At 41.5% G+C, this 19,477-nt stretch overlaps 1 protein-coding gene across 1 annotated transcript in view; it reads left to right on the top strand.

The window, feature by feature from the left end:
* ADGRV1 (adhesion G protein-coupled receptor V1) overlaps positions 1-19,192 on the top strand; it is a 277,476-nt gene extending 258,284 nt beyond the window's left edge. The window contains exons 87-89 of the mRNA XM_014936880.1: positions 8,879-9,070; positions 9,838-10,015; positions 18,723-19,192. Of these exons, the coding sequence (XP_014792366.1) occupies positions 8,879-9,070; positions 9,838-10,015; positions 18,723-18,841 (489 nt within the window). The 3' untranslated portion in view covers positions 18,842-19,192. The remainder of the gene's footprint in view (positions 1-8,878; positions 9,071-9,837; positions 10,016-18,722) is intronic.
* The last annotated feature ends 285 nt before the right edge of the window (positions 19,193-19,477 follow it).

The raw sequence follows: 19,477 nt of genomic DNA, 5'->3' as shown, positions 1-19,477 counted from the left end.
TTTATAAATAAGACTTGCCTTCTGCTGTCTCTGAAACTGCAGAAAAGCAGTAAATATCTACAGTAATTTTGATTAAAGTGAAGGGGAGTAGGGAGTGTAACCTGCTGACAGGTTCCCATGAACATCATTTAACAGCAACGCCTGCTGAACGGGACTTCAACTTCTGAGACAATCAGAGCTCTCTGGCAAAATACCTGCTCCTTTAGGAACTCACACATCTGTTATTCTGGACCTAAAAAGCATAAAAAGTCATTGTGAAGTACGTGCTGGGGCCAGTTTTAACTAAGGGGAGGTCAATGGGACGAGGGGTAATGGTTTTAAACTGGAAGAGGGGAGATTGAGATGAGATCTCAGAGAGAAATTCTTTGCTGTGAGGGTGGTGAGGCACTGGAACAGGTTGCCCAGAGAAGCTGTGGCTGCCCCATCCCTGAAGGGGTTCAAGGGCAGGTTGGAGGGTGCTTGGAGCAACTTGTTCTGGTGGGAGGTGTCCCTGCCCAGGGCAGGGGGGTTGGAACTGGATGATCTTTAAGGTCCCTTCCAACCCGAACCATTCTGTGATTCTAAGGTGGTGAGGCTTTACTTGGTGCCTTACGTGGGCTCTCAAATGGGCTGCACCATACCCAAAAGGCTTTCCTAATAGTCAGAGAATGGTGGAGAATACAAACACCTTATTCCCATAAGTCTTGGCCTAAAACACCCACGCAGCAGGTGTATGGAAGGTAACTATGTCAGTGAATGACGACCGTCAGGTTCCTTCCAAGTAAGATTTTTCTTAAGTTTTCTTGTGTTTATGGCTTCTGAAGCCACGCCGGTCAGTTAGCAGTTCTACTTATCTATGGCTCTGCAGCGCAATGCTGCTAAATAAACAGCCTGTACAATTTCCCAGCCCAGTATCACAGAGGAATAAGAAATAAAGAGATAACAGTAGGCTTAAGAGAGATTCTGAAATAATCAATTAAAGGGGAAAAAAATGTTGTTATAGCAATAGCTCCTGGCCTTTCATCAACTCTTCGAGATTTTCTGTAATAGCAAGTAAAAGCTCAGCAATAAACACAAAGCTGCCTTCTCTCTTTTTCATCTTCCCATCTGTCAATGCTGACTTTCAATTCCCTGTTTCTTTTAACTCTGTGTATTTGCCATTAATATACATAAGTAGAAATTATTGCTTTAACGAAATATAATAAGAATACATTAATATGCTGCAGAAATAGCTCTTTCTTTGACTTTTTCAGGATTGACCTGTATTCACTGATGCTGGTTTCTATGGGCCCTGAGTGTAACTTCCTCTATTGCTAACTTTCCTCATGGGTACTGCTTTCCTGTGCTAGCTTCCAGCCTGCTTTTGGATATAACTGGAGCTTTAACTGCTCTAACGCTGTTAGATGGGGACTCTTGACCTAGGGACGTAGGTGACAAAGGCTTTTTCATCCACCACTTCTTGTCTCTTTGAGGCAGAAGTTAAAACAGTGGTAGGTTTAGACTGTAAGGAGTGAGCTGAAATGTAAGGTTATAAATGTTTACCTTGGAAAGCAAGTGTGAGAGTAAATTTTTACCAAATACCGTAAAGCGTAGGTGCAAATTCATGACCTCTGATCTTTCTAGGTCTTTGCAGTCAATGCAGTTGAAAAAAAAAAGTGAGGAATAACCTTACGTCTTTTGGGTTTTCTGGTTTTCCTTTTTTACTGTAAGGTTCATCAGTGGACAAGTACTCTGTCTTTTGCTGTATGTGGCCTGGCTGCCAGAGAGGTCCTCCACATGGCCCAAAGCCTGAGAAGAACCCAATGCAAAGAGGACTTCGTGAAGGGATGCTCTCCAGCAGAGGGGAAGAAAGCCGTGGGCAGAGAAATGGGGCAGAGATGGGAAGCAATGAGGTGTTAGTCTACTTTGTCTGCTTTTGGCTGTTCTCAGCCTCCTGCAGCCACGTGTAATTGGTGTGATTTACTGAAGCTCACAGAGCTCTGTAACAAGGGGCTGCAGCCAGAACTGCAGGGGGGAACCACAAGCTGCCTCTGTGTGCTGGCTCTCCCGTGTTTGCCCTCCACAAAGCTCGCCTGTCCCACTGTTTGTACCTTCCGTCTCCAACTGAGTGTTTATTTCTTCCTCACCGAAGCAGAAATTCAAAAATAGGGCTTTCTTGGATTTTCCGGGATGGCTAGATTGGAAGGAAGTAGCGGAATCTTATTCTATCCCAATCTTCACATCTGGCAAATTGGGCTAAGCATCTGCATTTTCAGTGCATCTCCAACCTGAACACCTCTCTCTCTTTAAATTTCAGTCTGTCCTATTAAAACAACCAACAAAAAACCCTACCACCAAACCTTTTCCATCACTTGCAGGGCTGAAATTGGAGGTACAAATGACTGTTGTGTGGGAGTAGCTGACAGCGTGCTGAGAGCGATGCAAAATATTTATAGTGAATCCCAAGTATCCAGGCAAATCTGCCTTTTAAAGATTTGCCAAAGTTTGTGAACCTTTCAGGTAAGCCTCAGCCAAGTGTAGACAAAGTCTGAGCTGAACGCAGTTTGCCAGAAAGGAATTTATGGCTTTTGGCTTTGGGTAGAAACTGCAAGATTCAGCATGGTCTTGGCATAGCTGGCTCTGCATGAAGAGAAACTTGGCAGTTTAGACTAAGTTTCAGGTGTTACATTAATGTTAGGAAAATGTATTCATAATGCTGAAAACACAGTATTTTTATCATCATAAAATATACCCATAACCTGTTTATCCGTGGAATTATAACTTTACAAAATAACAAAACGCTTAAAATAAATCTTAGTGCAAACCTGTAGTAAATACATTCTTAATTTAATGATAGGTATATGAATTATTACTTTTCCTCATTTCATTTTTATGGTGGTTTCTGTGTGTGTGTGTATATGTGTATGTGTATGTGTTGGCAGTTGGTTGGTTCTATAAATGGTTTTATGATGCTGCCTGCCAAGATGGTATGAGTTTTGCTGCCCTCAATTACATTTATTGTTGTCCTTTGATTTTGTTGTGAATTTTTAGTACTTCAGCTTTAACTGGTACAAATCTTTTCCTACAGAGCAAAATGGAGAGTTAATACTTCAGGAAGGAACATGCAGATAAGAAGTAAATGTTCCCAATAGAAACTCTGATAAGGGGAATTATATGGTTGATAAGAATGCTAACAGCTTCATCAAAAATAGTGCTTAACGGCAAATAACAGTCAAACCCTTGATGATACACAGCAGGTCCAAAGTTGACTTATGAAGTGTGATCACCAGTGGGCAGGGTTGCACTGCTAGGGAGATGGCTTTTACACCACTAACTTCGAGTGCTAAGAAAGAGAGTTAGATTTAAACAGAAGGATCTGATTTGCATTTCAAAGGTTAATATTTCTGGAGAGCTATGAGTGGGAGATTTTAAGTTGTGGCTTAGGATATGGCATCATGTGACTAAGATGATGCTTCTGTCATGATGACACCCATATAAGATCTTCAAGCTGTTCTCAAAGAAAAATAAGGTTGAAGAAGATACAGAAAAATAAAACATACGTCGAAGTCTGCTTTTTGATATCTAGACATGCACAAAAATGCTGTGCATACAATTTGTCATAATTATCCCTGGAAACAAGGAAACTTGAGGAAGGAAATAGAGAAATCTATATGCTTTACGGGTGTCACTTGGCTAGCATTAATAACTGTGCATATGAATATTCAATTCCATGGCTAATTTTCTTCCAAAAATAGACTAGGAAAGACAACAATATCAAATATTGCACAATGGCCCTGATTATAATTTCCTGAATATGGTTCCTTTAACATTGTGAGACATTTTTTGCTATGTAGACGCTAGCTTCTTGAATGTGGAGAAAAATGTGAATTATCTGGATTAATCAGACCAGCAATTTTCCCAAAAGCAGCAGGCACTTGTTACGTAAATCAGTGTTAATCCAAAGCAGGCTTTGACTGGCCAGTGATGGAAAACTACGTGAGGAAAGAGAAGTCCGCAACACAAGAACTTCCCGTAAATAAGTGAAGTCCCTGGGGCAGTTCACAAGAAGTCAGCTAAGGCATTTGGGTGCACAAGCATTGGCCAAGACCCTGCCACCAGGAACGGCAGCAGCACCCGTGGCCATCGGCAGCCGCCCAGCCTGGCCATTAAACTGACAAGCTAACGATTTTCCAGGACTGGTTGCCAAGAGTCAATTAGCGTAGTCCAGACAGAGAATAAGATTAAACCCTGATAAGATTAAAAACTGAAGTGAAGCTAACCAAAGTGTAAACCAGCATGAGGAAATAGCTCTACGGTGACTACAGACAGCACGTCCCAGGAGCTGATCTGAGTAAAGACAACTCTTCTGTTGGCAGAGACACCTGTTTGGGGTTTTTTACACATTTATTGGCACTAGGTGTAACTTTAAAAATAACAGTGATGTTGTAGCCATGGTGATCGAAGGATCAGAATGATCCAGTTCTGGACACAGAGGTCTTTTTGTGGTCCAACATGAAACCAGGCTGGATGGGACTTTGAGCAACCTGCTCTAGTGGGAGGTGCCCCTGCCCAGGGCAGGGGGGTTGGAATGATCTTTAAGGTCCCTTCCAGCCTAAACCATTCTATGATTCTGTGATCTTTCTTCAGGAGCCTTGATCCCACTTAAAACAATCTCTTTCGAAAAAACAACTTTTAGTGATACAGTCACATGATTAGTGATATATGACGATGGTTATCAAATAAAATTTTCCAAATGAAAATAAGAACTCAAAGAGTGCTTCTGTAGAGTGCACTGAGTTTTTAAATTTTTTTTGTCCTCATAAACACCCTGAAGTAGGTTGAGGAACTGTTCGAATGGAATGTTCAAATTACTTTTCTTTACCAAAAGTCCTGCAAAGATACTTTATAGTTTTATAAATAGAAATAACATTCCTTTAAAATGGATAACATTATCTGAATCCAGGGTAGAGTATCTCAACCATGGGTGAAAATATGCGTGTAAAAATTATGATGTATTTTAGTTTAGTTAGCAATAAAAGTCCTTCACCTTACAAGACCAATTTAGAACTATGGGATACAGTATGCATGTTGGCTTTCTCTCAGTGTGTAAACAGGAGATAAAGAGGAGGTTTGTTGATGCCCTACAGTCTGTTGTGTCCTTTCTCAATTACTATTAGCAGAGTTATCTCAATTTCCAAATTTAGACACGCTGTGGAGGCAGCACAGTGGGCTGGAACATGCAGAACTAGAGGATAAAGAGACAGAGAGACTACAAGTGTCAAATGCTCAATGAAAGCTTTCTGTGGATCAGTCCACCAGGTTTGCACATGATCTTATGAAGTGTATAATGTATCCTCTCCTTTTATTGACAGCTACGGAAGCTTGTTCTTAATTTACTAGCTTCCTGCAGCTGTCACTCTGCAGAATACATAAATCAAGCTGTTGTGTATGAGAAACCCCGTCACACACACGCCTGCACAAAATCCTCCCACAAACTGTGAGATGTACCAGGAAAACCTCCCTCCTTCTCCCATGGAGAACTTTCCACAGCCTCTTTGGGTGATTTGTTCCAGAGCTTAATTATCCTCGTAGTAAATATCCAGTTGGAACCTCCCCTGTTTCAGCTTGGGACCAGTGTGTCTCCTTCTCCTGCCGTGCTGCTCTGCCTTCTCTTGTGCAACCACCTCTGTGTGCATTGGACGGCTAATTAGCAGTTAATGGCTATTAATTCCCCTCTGAGCATTCTTCACACTGAAAAGCCCCCTTCCCTCAGCGTGTCCTCACAGGTCACATACCGTCCAACTGGCAAGGAAAATGTTTGTGTGTCCCTTGAAAAAATGAAGTGGTGCCAACTTGGCCAAAGTTGTTTATATGATAAACACGGTGAAACATACATTACGATGCCAACAACCTTATTTTCACAGTACTTTATGTATTAAAGGATGAAGTGGAAAAGAACATGGTGGGTATCAAAAGTGTGATGGAGGGCAATTCAGTTCTCAAACTGGTGGTTTTGAAACAACCTGCCGAGGCTGTGAAAGCTGTGGTTGCAGTGACACAGCCCGAGCCTCTGCATCCTGCCCCATGCTCTTTCACAGCAAACAGCCTGGCAGCTGCTGGTGCTAAAATAAGCCCGGATCAATGCGACTTGATCCATGGCATCCTCCTGTGTACGACCATTGGAACTCGGTGTCATTTGGGCAGGACCATTGGCCTTGTTTTGACTTCCCAAAATTCAGTGGCGGTGGTTTCTATTAGAGACACGGAGTTGTGACAACAAGACCGCAAACCCCTTTTGATACTTCAAACAAAACCACAGTGATGGCACTCAAGAACTCACCTTTACAGAGCGTGTGTTCTTGAGAGTCTAGATTTGGATGAAAACATGGATCAAAGAAGGTTCCATCCTATTTTCCAGCTGAGCAAGAAACCTTCCACCCAACAATTCCTGTGTCAACGTATAACCTACTTAGGAGTGTTGGATATTCTTAATTATAATAGTTTCATAAGCTTCTGTTTGTAAGGCATTGCATTAGCATTTTATGAGGGCAGGAGAAGTAAGCCTCAGGGATTTGGTTTCTGTTAGCTAACTCTGTGACTTCTCCTGTCCTGTCCTTGGATGTGTCAAATAACTTTCCTTGGTCCATGTGCTTGTTACGGAAGGACCCAGTGGAGATGTCCCATCACCCATCTGCATCAATATGTGGGACTTCTCTGAAGTGCACATATCCTCCTCAGCCATGAGGAAAGGAGAGCTGTGATGTGTGGGACTGCATGTGGGAGTGCGAGGCAATGCATCTCAGGGATGGTGGACCCCTTGCTGGGTCCACAAGGGTTTGTATCTCTGGAGGACAGCAAGGCTCAGAAGTGGTGGCAGCCAGGAGGAGTGGCAACAAGGATGCTTTGGGTGTCAAAATGCCTTTCTGTGGTTCTGGCAGAGCAGCAGTTCCTCAGAAATAGCACTGTCTGAAAAACACACAGAGACTTAAATCAGGACATTGGTCCAAGTTAAGGGGATAATTGTGGCACTTTATTCCATGTTTATTTGTTTTGGAACAGTGTGTCCGGGCTTGGGGCTGCACAGGAGAGTGACACAGCACGGGCTTTGCTTGCCAGTGCCTTACGTCCCCAAGACTCTGAAAGATGGGGCTGTGCAGCGTTTTCAGCTAATGGGTTTTCTTGAAAAGTACAAAAACCACTTGAAACGTGTATGCAACTTTTGTGGCTAGGTCCTCAGAGACTAAAATGCCAGAGGCTGCTCTGAATTCAGTGTCCTCACTGTTATCTGTTCTTCTTGGGTTTTTTATCCTCTTCACGTCCATTGAACAACTTAAATTAAAAGAAAACCATTTGCTGGTCCCATTATGCTTGACCTGCATCAGAGTCCTTGGATTTGTTTATGGAATGAAAGGACATTTTAGTTCCTTTTTAGTGTCTCTTAAGTGCAACATGTGTTTACATCAGTTTTTTGGAATGTATTTACTTATATGTACCACAAAGACATTTCCTCTGAGTTGACTGCTCTGGGTCCTTGTGACAAAAACCAATAATCTGAAAAAATGGGAGAATGTTCTCTCAAATAGTTGTTTTTAAGACTTCCATTTGCTGATTTGCTGTTTAAAAAAAAAAATGCACAGAGCTGTATGGCTTTACAGCAGCTTTGTGAGGGTATTTCCAGTGTTTCATCAGCTAAGATTGAAATCCCATCAAATCCCATTAACCTCTGTTATGTATCCTTTTGGACCAGACTGTGGTGTCATATAGTTTTAACATTAGAAATTATGAATCCATGGATCATGAAGTGTGGTTTAATGCTGCCAGTTTTAAAGGGGTAGGGTAATGAACATATATCTTGGCTATTTGCAGTCTCCATGTATTTTCAAAATTCCTTCCATTAGGAATTCCCAAACATAATTAGATGAAATTACTTCTTATAATCCCAGTTATTACTTTCATGCCAATAGGTATCTTTCCAATAAATTGTTCTGCTTTGTACAACTGGTTTCAGGGGTCAAGAGGACAATGTGAAATATAAAAACAATGCAGAAGTAATTGCATTGTAGCAATCAGGAAGAATCCAGAAGTCGTCTTTCTGTACTCCTTTGGCTAAACCCTTTTTTAGTAATTATTGGACTGGTTTATTTGTCAATTAGAAACGGATTATTTTCCATCAGTATTAGTGCAACTTAAGAATTAGGGAAAGTCAGATTTCATATTCAAGAAGTTCAATCACTGGATTTCTTTGCAAACAAAAGACATGGTTATAATACTTTTCTTGGCTAAGTCTAAAGGTCAAAATTAGCAAGTTTTAAAGAAGAACTGCAGAGGCATACAGCAGAGCTTTTGTAGTAATCACAAATGAAAGACAGTGCTGAATTAGTGGATATCATAAAGAATCTAATTTATAGCTACAACTTGGTATCTGTGACGGCAGCAGCGCAGTTTGCACGAGATTGAAATTTGGGCAAGAATGCAAAGAGCCAGCAGGTCGGTGAGGAAATACAGAATTGTGGCCAGGGGCCAGCAGCCAAATCCTATTGCAAAGGCGGCCCTTAACCACATTTTCACTATTATGACAACTGTGAAACTCGGGTTGGTTTTGTTGTTGTTGAGATCTTGGCTTTGCTTTGCAACTGTGTGGCTTCAACCAAAGAATAATTTTCAATGACTCTTTTGGGTTGTGCTTTTTGCGTGTGTGTGTTTTTAGCTGGAGGCCCCAGGGTATGAACTTACTTTTAACTTCCAGATCTCTGATGGGCAGTGACATCATCTCTTATTTTCTGCAGAAATGGGCTGCAACCCTTGGAGGTTGCTGGTTGAGAGAAGGCATCTGCTACAGCATACAGGACCTTGCATTCAAACTCTGGTCTAAGCTCCCTTGATTTCACACCCTGATGTTCCTCTTCTCTCTCTGTTTCAGGGTCTTTATGTCTTTGTGGTGTATTTTATCCTGCACAACCAACTTTGCTGTCCTGTGAAAGCAAGTTATACTGTAGACATGAACGGGCACACGACTCCGGGATCGGCCTTTTTCACACATGGCAGTGGTCTGCCAGCTGCAGGAGGAGAGATCAGCAAGTCCACTCAGAACCTCATCAGTGCTATGGAAGAGGTAACAGTGTGCTCTACAGTCTTGTGTGTTGAAAATGTACCTGGACATTTAAATGGCAGTAGTGAAGTGTAACACACAGGATTGAGACAGTGAGGGATATGGTGTAGGGGAGGACTCTGTAGAGTAGGGTAGATGGTTGGACTTGATGATCCCAAGGGTCTCTTCCAACCTGAATGATTCTATGATTCTATAATTCTATGACTAATTATTAAAAGTTGCATTTGGGGAGGGTGGATTTTTATTTTTTTTTTCACTATAAAAGTCGTTATTTTTAGCGATATTCTTGGAACTTACAACTCCCTGGTAACATCCCATCTAGAGAATTCCCCCTTTTCTACTTGAGTCTTCAGTTCGTTATAGACGCTGATTAAATTGTGATTAGTGGTTATGGAAAGGAGAAGAAGGGTCCAGCAGAGGAAGAGGCAGCGGTAAGAGAGCAGTGAGCTGGAACCTCTCAGTGCTTTAATTCAAAGTTCTCCATAGAAGGTGCCAATGTTCCGAAATAGCAATATTTTTTAAACTTTTTGAGATAGCTAGGACAGGCATAATACACACAGGTTAAATTACTTGTAATCAAGTTACATATATATATTTTATTATTGTTATTTTTGGAAAAAAATAAAAGGGCTACCTGATTCACTGTAGAAGTGACAGAATAGCTGTTTCCAAAATCTCTTGGTCTTGAGTTCAGCTCTGGTCATACTTTCCAGTTTCTGTACTATGGTTTTGATGTTTAATGCATTTCTCCATCTTTTTAACCTTTGCAGGTGCCTGCAGACTGGGAGAGGGCATCCTTGCAGCCTGCGAGTCAGGCTAGTGCTGCCTTTAAGCAGAGTCCACAAAATGGCAATGTTTTCCACCCTTCTGGAGGATTTAGTACCAGCTCATTGGTTGCTGATGAGGAATCACAGGAGTTTGATGACCTAATATTTGCTTTAAAGACTGGTGAGTGACTCTTCTCCTTGTTCCTCAAAGACTGTTATGTATTCTTCACCGCAATGGTGTCACCATTCCCTGAGATCCAATTAATGAGATCCGTTAATATAGTCTGATTGCCAGTGAAAATCTGAAGTAAAATTGTTTTGCCTTGGACGGCTACTGCATGAAAAATATTGTGCACGCTGTCTAAAATAACAGAAAATGTTTCTGCAAAAACATGTTTTGGGTCATGATGATAAGCAGACCTACAGCAAACAGCAGCAGATTGGAGGCTCTGACATTTTTTCACAAGTGCTTAAATGGCTGACTTGCCGCCTCTGGATGCAGGCTGGCTTGTCTTCTTTTCCTTTATTTTTCAAATATGTAGAGTGTATTCAATATTTATATTTATTTTAGATATATATGTCTGTGAAAAACACATAACTTCCTAAATATATTTATTTTCCCAATAAGTGTAGAACAAAATAATTGTACAAAATAGATTTTGATGTGCGAAATGGTGTATACTGAAACAATAAACTGGATAGACTTCTGCCCAAACGCAAGAGCCAGCTCTGATGAGCTCACCATGCTGCTGGAGGACAGCACTCGAGGTGCCCACACTCAAACTACACCTGCAAAACAAAACATCTGTAATCAGAATCCCCTTAGAGTTCAAGTCTTAGAAATCAAGTCTTCAAAATCCCAGGCTTGGCCCCCAGTTGGGTATTGCTTTTCTGCCTCCCCACCCACTCAACCAATTCAGGTTATTCAAATGAAGATATCAATAGACAGCCAGATGTGGTCACAGATGGAGGAAGTGAAGTGAAATCCAATTCAATGATATGTCAATATGGGAATGACTGATAAGATGACCACAAAGGCAAAGGAGCACCACCTGATAAGACCTGACAGAAGCTAACCCAAGCCCACCTTCTCTAGGCACCAGGTGAAAGACAAATGAACTGGCTTGGTAGTAGGAGGTCACCTGAATGATCTTTGGGGATACCATCGAGCCTTGCAAGAGACAACAGCAACATTACCTGTGACATTAGCAGGTTGAGTGCTCTGGCACTGATAATTTCTGGAGTTGGTTCCTTTCAGTGACACCAAGGAAAACAGTCAAACTGGTTGTAAGACAATGAATGCTGCTAATCAAAGGGTAGTTTTATTCAGTATATTCATAATACTTTATCTCCTAAGCCAATTTCCATTGCAGAAAACTCTTCAAATTATGGAAAAAATTGGATGATAACTACTGGCCTAGTGCTAAAAAATACAAATTTTTATGAAGATCGTCACAAAATCTGTAACTTTTCTGGACATTATGCAGTCTACTTCTACTGTTCATGCAGTTAAAGATTTTGGGCAAGACCTTCAAATCTAGGTGTATAAGATTACAGTTGAAAAGATTTTTTAAGTACCTAAGAAGGTAGTTTGTAGTTTTGTTACTCCTTTCTGAATATTTTGCAGGAAACCAGATCATTCATAGATAGTTAATAAGATATGAAGCCATTCACATCTAACACTCCCACCATCACACACAGTGTTTACAGCTTAAGCAGCTGAGTCGACATCAGTTGGCCTATTTTCTGCAGTAAAATCTCTACCCACTGTGGAAGACTGAGTCTTAAATCGTGAAGAGCAATCTAGGAAACAGCAGTAGTTAAAATTCATGGTTAATGCAATTCACCACAACTTTAGCATTTAGTGGTTTTCTAATAAATCTTCAAGCTCTGTCCTTAGTTAATATGTTTTCAGTCCTTTTAAAGGAAGGAGGCCTAGAACCAGATTTTGATTATTTTGCCTAAGTTTTACCATTGTCTTCTTTATTAATATGTTATTATCATTTATTCTTATGAGCTTTTTGTATTAATATGGTTTGAAGTAGAGACCTCAGGCCACATCTGAAGAAAAATATTTTTGTTTGTATTACTAATTCAAGAAATACCTGACCATTTTACCCCAGTGCTTATTGGTGTGCCCAGACTGTGTCCCCGCAACATTACAGGGGCAAAAAGGATGATTTTTAAGCCAAACCAATTGTCAATTCTGGTTCCAGCCCCACACACAACATTTGAACAAGCCAAAATGAGGAGGTGGTGTTGAGGTTAGAGTAGCTTTAACCACCAAAGTAAATGTTTATCAGCTATTGCCTTAGAAACAAGCTGTAGCTCAACACAGTCTTTAATCCACAAACTGTGAGCTTTCCTGTAACTGAAAATTGTATCTGGTTTATTATTTTCACCCAGAGCTGCTCTCCAGTCCAGTTCAGTGCATGGCCAAGGAGTCAAGGTGCTCCTGATGGCGTGAGGGAGGCAAGTGCGTGGAAGCAACAAAAAGGGAGATGAGGAGGTGGAAAGTGGGGTTTCTTCTCTGTTTGGCCATGCAGGGTTATGCTGCTCAGGTGTTCACTGATCTGGGCTCTGATGGGGAATTTTATGGTGCAGTTAAGCTGCAGGCTCTGAGAGGAGCCCGTCCCCTGGCAGCACCTTCTTCTTCCTCTCTTGCGTCATTTCTTGTACTCTCATGAAACTGCAACAGCTCAGGTTAGAGACTTCTCCTTTCCCTCTTCCCCTCCCCATCTCTCTCTCCCTCTCCCCTTGCTACTCCACATCAGTTTGATGCCCCTGGAGTGATGGTCCCAACTCCAAGGCAGCAGTGGTCATCAGCAACAGGAGAAACAGCACCTCTTCTCTAAATAGGCTAAAATCTACAGGTAGATGGGATGCCTTTTTGCCACCTTGCTCTTGTCTGTCTTTTGCCTTAAGTGGTGCTTCTCAAACCTTTTTGGACCAGGCTTTATTTCAGTAGGCTGAGAATTCCTCATCTGGAGTGGACAAGCCCCTGGGAGAGCAGGGAAAACGTTCTTTGCACCACGTTAGCTGTCTTTATCACTCCTCAACTGGGAGGTATGGCTTTTGGGTATAAAGGAAGATGAGAAATGTGTTGCTATTGCTTGAGCTTTACCTCTGATAAGCAGAAAGAGAAACCTCCATTATCTGTCGTTACCTAAAACTGTCAATCTACAACCAAACTCAGCCTTAGCTGTGCTAAAATATTAGCTCCCGCTCCAAAGGCTGGCTGAGGATCAGCGCTGATTAGCAAAGGAATATGCAAAAATGTCTTTATGCCTCTTTGCACTTCATCTGTCCTTTCTGCTCGTGTAGTTTGGAGCTGTCTGAAGGTTGCTTTAATTTATGCTCGCTGTCTGTAGCCGCGAGGTTTAATCTTGGCAGCCAAGATCAGCCAGAATGAGGGTATAATCACAGCAGAGCTAAAAATCTCGTTCCTCCCCCCCTGCCCCACCCTCGCACTGCAGCTGGAAGGATGTCTGATGAGGGTTAAAATAAATCAAACCAACCCCCTCCCCACCACCACCACAGGCACAACTGTATTCTTTAATTTGCAGTGTTTTGGTAATTTGCCATTTGCGGCGCAGCGCCGCAGAGAGATGGGTTGGCACGTTTGGCCTTATTGCTAAAGAAATGAGGGGGTAGAACTGTGCACTTAGCCCTTGGTTCCATAATCATTAATGCTGGGCCTAATTACAGATTAACCTGAAATACGGACGGGGTGGGATGAAGGCAAACATGCTGCATTTCTAGCAAATGCAACGGTGTGCTGTTTCTTAGCCAGCTTTTCTGAGAGCTTCATGCCAGCTTTGCCACACGTGGCCATAGAATTTTTTGTTTGGTGCAAGAAAGGCAAAAGCTGGACTTCTTATACAGTAAAGCCATGGCCTCTGAATGCCTTATCAGTTAATTCCTCCTTTCCATCAAAGGTGTTTATGTTCATACCAAAATACATAGTTAGGACTTCTTCTGTCACCTCATCTCTGACTCTGTGGGAATCTTTTGGAAGCCCAGCCAGCTCCAAGGCAGTTTATGTAAAAGAAATTATATAATGATTTTGGTGGGGGAAAAAAAAATATTTAGGAACGTGTCCTGCCTATTGATATGTGCTACAGCATTTTTTCATCGTTTATTAATTTGGCTTAAATTATTTATTTCATTATATTTCATTTATCGCTTTCATAATGAATTGAAGGCTTAGCTTCTACTGAGAAGGACAATTATTTACTAATTAGTTTTTGTTAATCACAATAATTAACTTTAAAAGTGCTGTCATTTTGGACTAGATCTCATTTATACTCTGATTTCTTGTGCATGGTTTACATTGATAGACAATTTAATAAGACCATTTCCTCCCAGAGTGTCACAGAGTCATATCTTACCGCCATTGAGGGTAAAGCCCAATATAGCCAAATCCCCTAAGGACTTCTGCTCTGGTTAGGGCTGGGGAGTTAAAAAGGGAGCCAACAGGACAAAAGTAGATGGAATCTGTCCCAAGGCAGCACGCTGTCCATCAGCTTTGCTCGAAAGCATAAGTATAAACACACAAGATCTTTCCTGATCTCTGAGTTTCCATCCATATTCCCATCTCCGACAAATGCTCTTGTCCTCCCACTTCCATGATGCACCACAAAAACTAAAACTATTCCTTCCTTTGGGTGAGGTGTGAATGCAAAACGCAGCAGAGCCTTTGAGGGAGGCCCAAACCCCTCCAGTCCTGACCCTCCCCTGTAGGAAGATGCTTGCAAAGACCTTTATAGGTTGGAGTGGAGAACACCAGGCTAGCACATACGGTACTTTCCAAATATATATCAGATGGCATCAATGGAGGACATTGTTACATCCACATTCAGTGTATTTTTGCTCTTAATAGAGGCATATGTGATGAAACCTAAATAGATATTCTACATGGAGAATACCTGGGGGAAAAAAAATCTACTATATATGTGAAAAACCCCACACAAATGTAGCTATTACAATAATGATGCTACGTAAACCAACTCATAACTTTCAATGCAATACACATCAGGTTGCAAAGTCAGCATGTTTTCAAACCTTGGTGTTACTGCTGTAGGTGCCTGGTTTAAGAGTTAGGCATCTCATGCTGGGCATCCAGAACCAGAGGAAAACTTTGAAATTTCAAATTCTGAAAGGCGTTCAGTGCAACATCCTGGACACTGTCTGTCACACATAAATTGTAGACAGTGGCCAAGTGCCAGATTCATGCCCAGCCTCATGAACATACGTCATTTCTGTTTTGGAGGGCTCACTTCACAGAGAAAAAAAAAGGAAGGAAGGGTAGCCAATTTGCATATTCATTCCACTTCTCGTTTGTGACTGCTCACAAATATGCTATCTCCTGGCTGTTGAACGTGACTGCATAATATCCAGGAAACATTTTCAGTCCAATCTGAACTTTATTCATAGAAGTCTGCGTGTCTGTTGGTGTCATTTCTGTAAAGTCAAAACCCTGAAAGAAGAATTAAAGCTGGCTCGTTTGTCTTATTCATTTCTGTCTAATACGTCCTACGCGTTATAATACGTGATTCATTCAGAAGATGGAACTGCTTACCAGATAAAAAAGCCTCCCCCAGAGATATAAATACAGTAACCACAAAACAAACCCTGCCCCCCCTTAAAATGTTTCAGTGAAAGTCAGGGATATATCTGAATGAGCAGATGATAACAGCTGGTGTTCAAGGGCACGTAGGAATGCGCTGACGGAGTCCTTCAACCGGTAGATGTCACTGGAGGGATCTGGCTGGGCCAGCAAAGCCAGCTGTGACTTTTTGGGTTTCTGGCTAGTCCTTTGATTCAAAAAGAGAGGAAGAAAGGCCTCATTTTCCAGCGCCGTCCACTTGAAATAGTTTCTCCACAAACTGGATAAAAGTAATGCTCCCTGCTGCGTAGCCATCATCCAACTCCAGCAACTCTAGGGGAGTAACTTTTGGATGCCGTTTTGGAGCTGCTTGTGTTTAAATTCTGCACTAATCTGAGAACAAGCCGGACCTATGAACTCTGTGAAACTCCATCGTGTAAACAGCCGTACCCTTCCTGCTCTGCCGACTGTTTGGGAGGCTGGTATCCTGGTTACATGTCAGCTCTCATGCCTAAAATAGGATCAGCCCGTGCATAGTTTGTCTTTGCATCAGCGGCAGAACAAGGCCCTTGTAAACCTAAACTAGCCTCCTTTCAGCCTCTGGTTTACCAAGTCTCTGATAAGAACCTCCGTAACAAAACCAGTCACCTCCTACTTTGCACAAAGCATGTTGGTGTCCAGTCTTTGTGTGGTGACCAGCATGAGATTCCTTAGGAAAACCCACACTGAATAATCGCAGTATAACCACCCGGGAGAAAAATATCTTTCTAACCCCAACAGTCTGTGTTCACCTTAAAATCTGAACCCAGCATGACCATATTTATATAATATGATTTTAAACGCTTTCAATATTGCATTTTTTTCCTTTTTGAAATTTTTGCCCTCTTCAGCCTCAATAAATGCTTTGAGTGCACTGATGATGCATGAGAAGTACTGGTTTGTTTCTCCATTCAAAGTATTTTATTTACTTCACGGTTATTACCTTGTTCTTCCATCCCCAAGTGGTAAATACAGAAGTCTGATTTATCTTCTCTATTACATTCATGTTTCCTTTCTAAAACAAACAGTTTTAGAGAAGATAAGGAAAAAAAAAACAAATAACTTGCTGATGCAATTGCTGTTTTTCTCAGGACTTTAAAGCAGCTTTTAGCTATTAGGACAATGATTCAATGAAAAGGTCAAATATGCATATAAATTTAATTCTGTAAGTACGGCTTAATCATCTTCAGTACACTTATAAACAAGTATTTTAATGATTCAGAGACTAATCTTCGTGTCGTCATTATTATATCTCTGTACACTGATGGGTTTTTATTCTTGTCATACTCTGACAGTAATTGCTGGTCTCTCAAGAGCTTGGGTCACACAGACCCAAGAACAGGACTCATCTGGTAGGTGTCAAGGATGTCAGCGAAACCCAAACACCAACACCAGGTGTAAGCAGGATCTGTAGTGCAGAAATACACACTTTTCACCCAGATGCAGTAGGGCTGGGTTCACACAGAGCTGCACGTGAGTTTGGCTTCTACTGGGACTACTCCCAGACCTCTGTGGGAAAGCTAGCCTAGTCCTCCAGCTTCTTCTGCTCAGGTTCTCTGGAGCAAGCTCCATATTCAAAAATGCACCCTGACCTTCCACAGCAAAGGAGCATCCCACCGCTGCCCCTTTTTCCTTACTTCTTCTTTGCTTGGGGGTATTGGAAGGAGGGGTACTATGGAAAAACTGAGTAACAGTGGAGCAATAAGGGGCATAGAAAGTTTTGAGGTAACTCCAAAAAAAGTGATGACCCTTATCTTGTCTTTTGCCATACAAGCCAGAGCCTGGAATGTCAGCTGAGGCAGAAATAAGAGATGCATTGTTCAACTGATAGAAATTCCTGAAAATATTTTTTAGCATGAAAATGCAAATCACTGCCTCTCCCAGCATACCCCGTTCAGGGCTTTTTGAGCCAAATGTCATTCCTTTGCAACTCCCTGGAACCGTGTGTAGTTACAGGTCTACTTCTGCCCAAAATGCATAACTTGCCTAGTTATTTGTAAGTGACTTTGCTCTAAAACCATGCCTGAAATTAATCCATCTTGAAATCACCATGCCTAATTACACTAGTGTGCAGTTCTCATCAAATTTAAAGCCCAAGTGCTCTAAACCCTGACAAGACCCATATATTTTTTCTGGATTTTGCTGTACAACTCAAAGTGTGGAGCTGAAAACGCACCAAAGTTTATAGTTACAACTGGTATTCTGTGAGAAAGTGGTCTGAAAAAAATGCACATTTCATAAAAACTAGCGCAGGGTTCTGTATCTTTATACTTATCAACTCAAACTTCCCTCCCCACCCCCCCCCCCAAAAAAAAAAAACAACCCAAACCTCCCAAAAACACAGAAGCAACAAGCTAGCAGAACTCCTGTGACAAAAGGATGGAGAAGGTGGCCTCCTGAGGTCTCTTCCAGACATGTTTTGGAAGTTTCCATGGGCCAAAGTCTCGTATTCTCTCACAGCAGAAGAAAAACACAATGCACCAGCTTGTGCCAAATGTGGGTTTAAAGAATATTTAGTCAGCGTCTTTTCTCATGTTGAAATTACAATCCTATTAAAACAGCTGGAATTATAGTTTAACAGGGAAATTGTATCATTAAAAATCAATTCTTCATGAAGGAGTCCTTGGAAATACCAGACTGTAACAGCCAGACCACGAGCCCAGCTTAAGGCAGGCCTTGATTTATGCTCTTGTGATTTCAAGGCAACCTCTGAATAGCTATTGTACCATTTACTGAGACAAATAGAGGGACTGACAGTGGAATTATGAAAAAGCTTATCTGGATGGTACAAAACTTCTTATATTCATGAACTTGACTATAAGGAGTTCCACCTAAACATGAGGAGGAACTTCTTTGGGGTGAGGGTGGCAGAGCCCTGGAAGAGGCTGCCCAGGGAGGTGGTGGGGTCTCCTTCTCTGGAGACATTCAAACCCCACCTGGACACGTTCCTGTGCAACCTGCTCTGGGTGGGCCTACTTTGGTCGGGGGGTGGATTAGATGATCTCCAGAGGTCCCTTCCAACCCCATGTGATTCTGTGATTCTGTGAAAACTGTGTCAGATAATGTCATAATCTATGGATTCAGAATTGCAGACTAGTAAGAAGAAACTTGCCACACTTCAATAGTCTGAATAAAGCAGACCAGGACACAAATATCACCTTTTTTTTCTCTTTTTTTTTTTTTTTTTTGGTGTGTGGGGATTTCATTCTCACGGGTTCTTTTGTTTGTTTTGCTCTTTCAGGTGCAGGCCTCAGCGTCAGCGATAACGAGTCTTGTCATGGCAGCCAGGACGGGGGCAGCATGGCTAACTCCCAGATCGTAGAGCTTAGAAGAATACCCATAGCAGACACTCACCTCTAACTCCATGGCTTGCTTTTGTTGGTTTTTCTTTTTTTTTTTTTTAATTCAAACCTCAGTATTTTTATATTTTTACTTCCTTTTTTTGCACTAAAACACTATATGAAACTGAGTAGTAGGAATGCTGTGAGCTTTACTGAGCGTTTAACAAGGAATGTTTGCTTGAGGTTTTGTATATCAGAAAATAAACTGTAAATTTTTTACAGTGGCTGAGCATCAATAGATACCGTGGCAATTGGCCTAGATTTGTATCTTGTAGCTAGACGATGGCAAATTTCACAAACTGTAGCTTTTTTAATTAACCTGTACGTGTAACACTGATTAATAAAAACAATAGAGTCCGTTTGATACAAACACGACTATTATTTCTGCTCCAGAGCTGGAAAATGATGTGGAGACCCTGTTGGATGGGAAAGCTTTTTAATTCAATTTAAGCTGTGCTCTTCTAGCTGATTTTTGAGTACCCAAATCTGTGAACTTTACACATTCAGACAAAATTCTCGGTTTTCAGCCAGAGAGCTTGAAATTTAAATTGTGACATGTTAAAATATGCAATTATCTGAAACAAGCAGAGGGAAGGGGAGGTGAAGGACAAGAGTGAAACCACTGGCAGCTGAACGATGTCAAGTGTGTTACCTT

This window comes from Calidris pugnax, unplaced genomic scaffold (genome assembly GCF_001431845.1).
Source record: "Calidris pugnax isolate Ruff unplaced genomic scaffold, ASM143184v1 scaffold40, whole genome shotgun sequence".
Classification (NCBI taxonomy): domain Eukaryota; kingdom Metazoa; phylum Chordata; class Aves; order Charadriiformes; family Scolopacidae; genus Calidris; species Calidris pugnax.
This window is presented reverse-complemented; position numbering and strand designations above follow the sequence as displayed.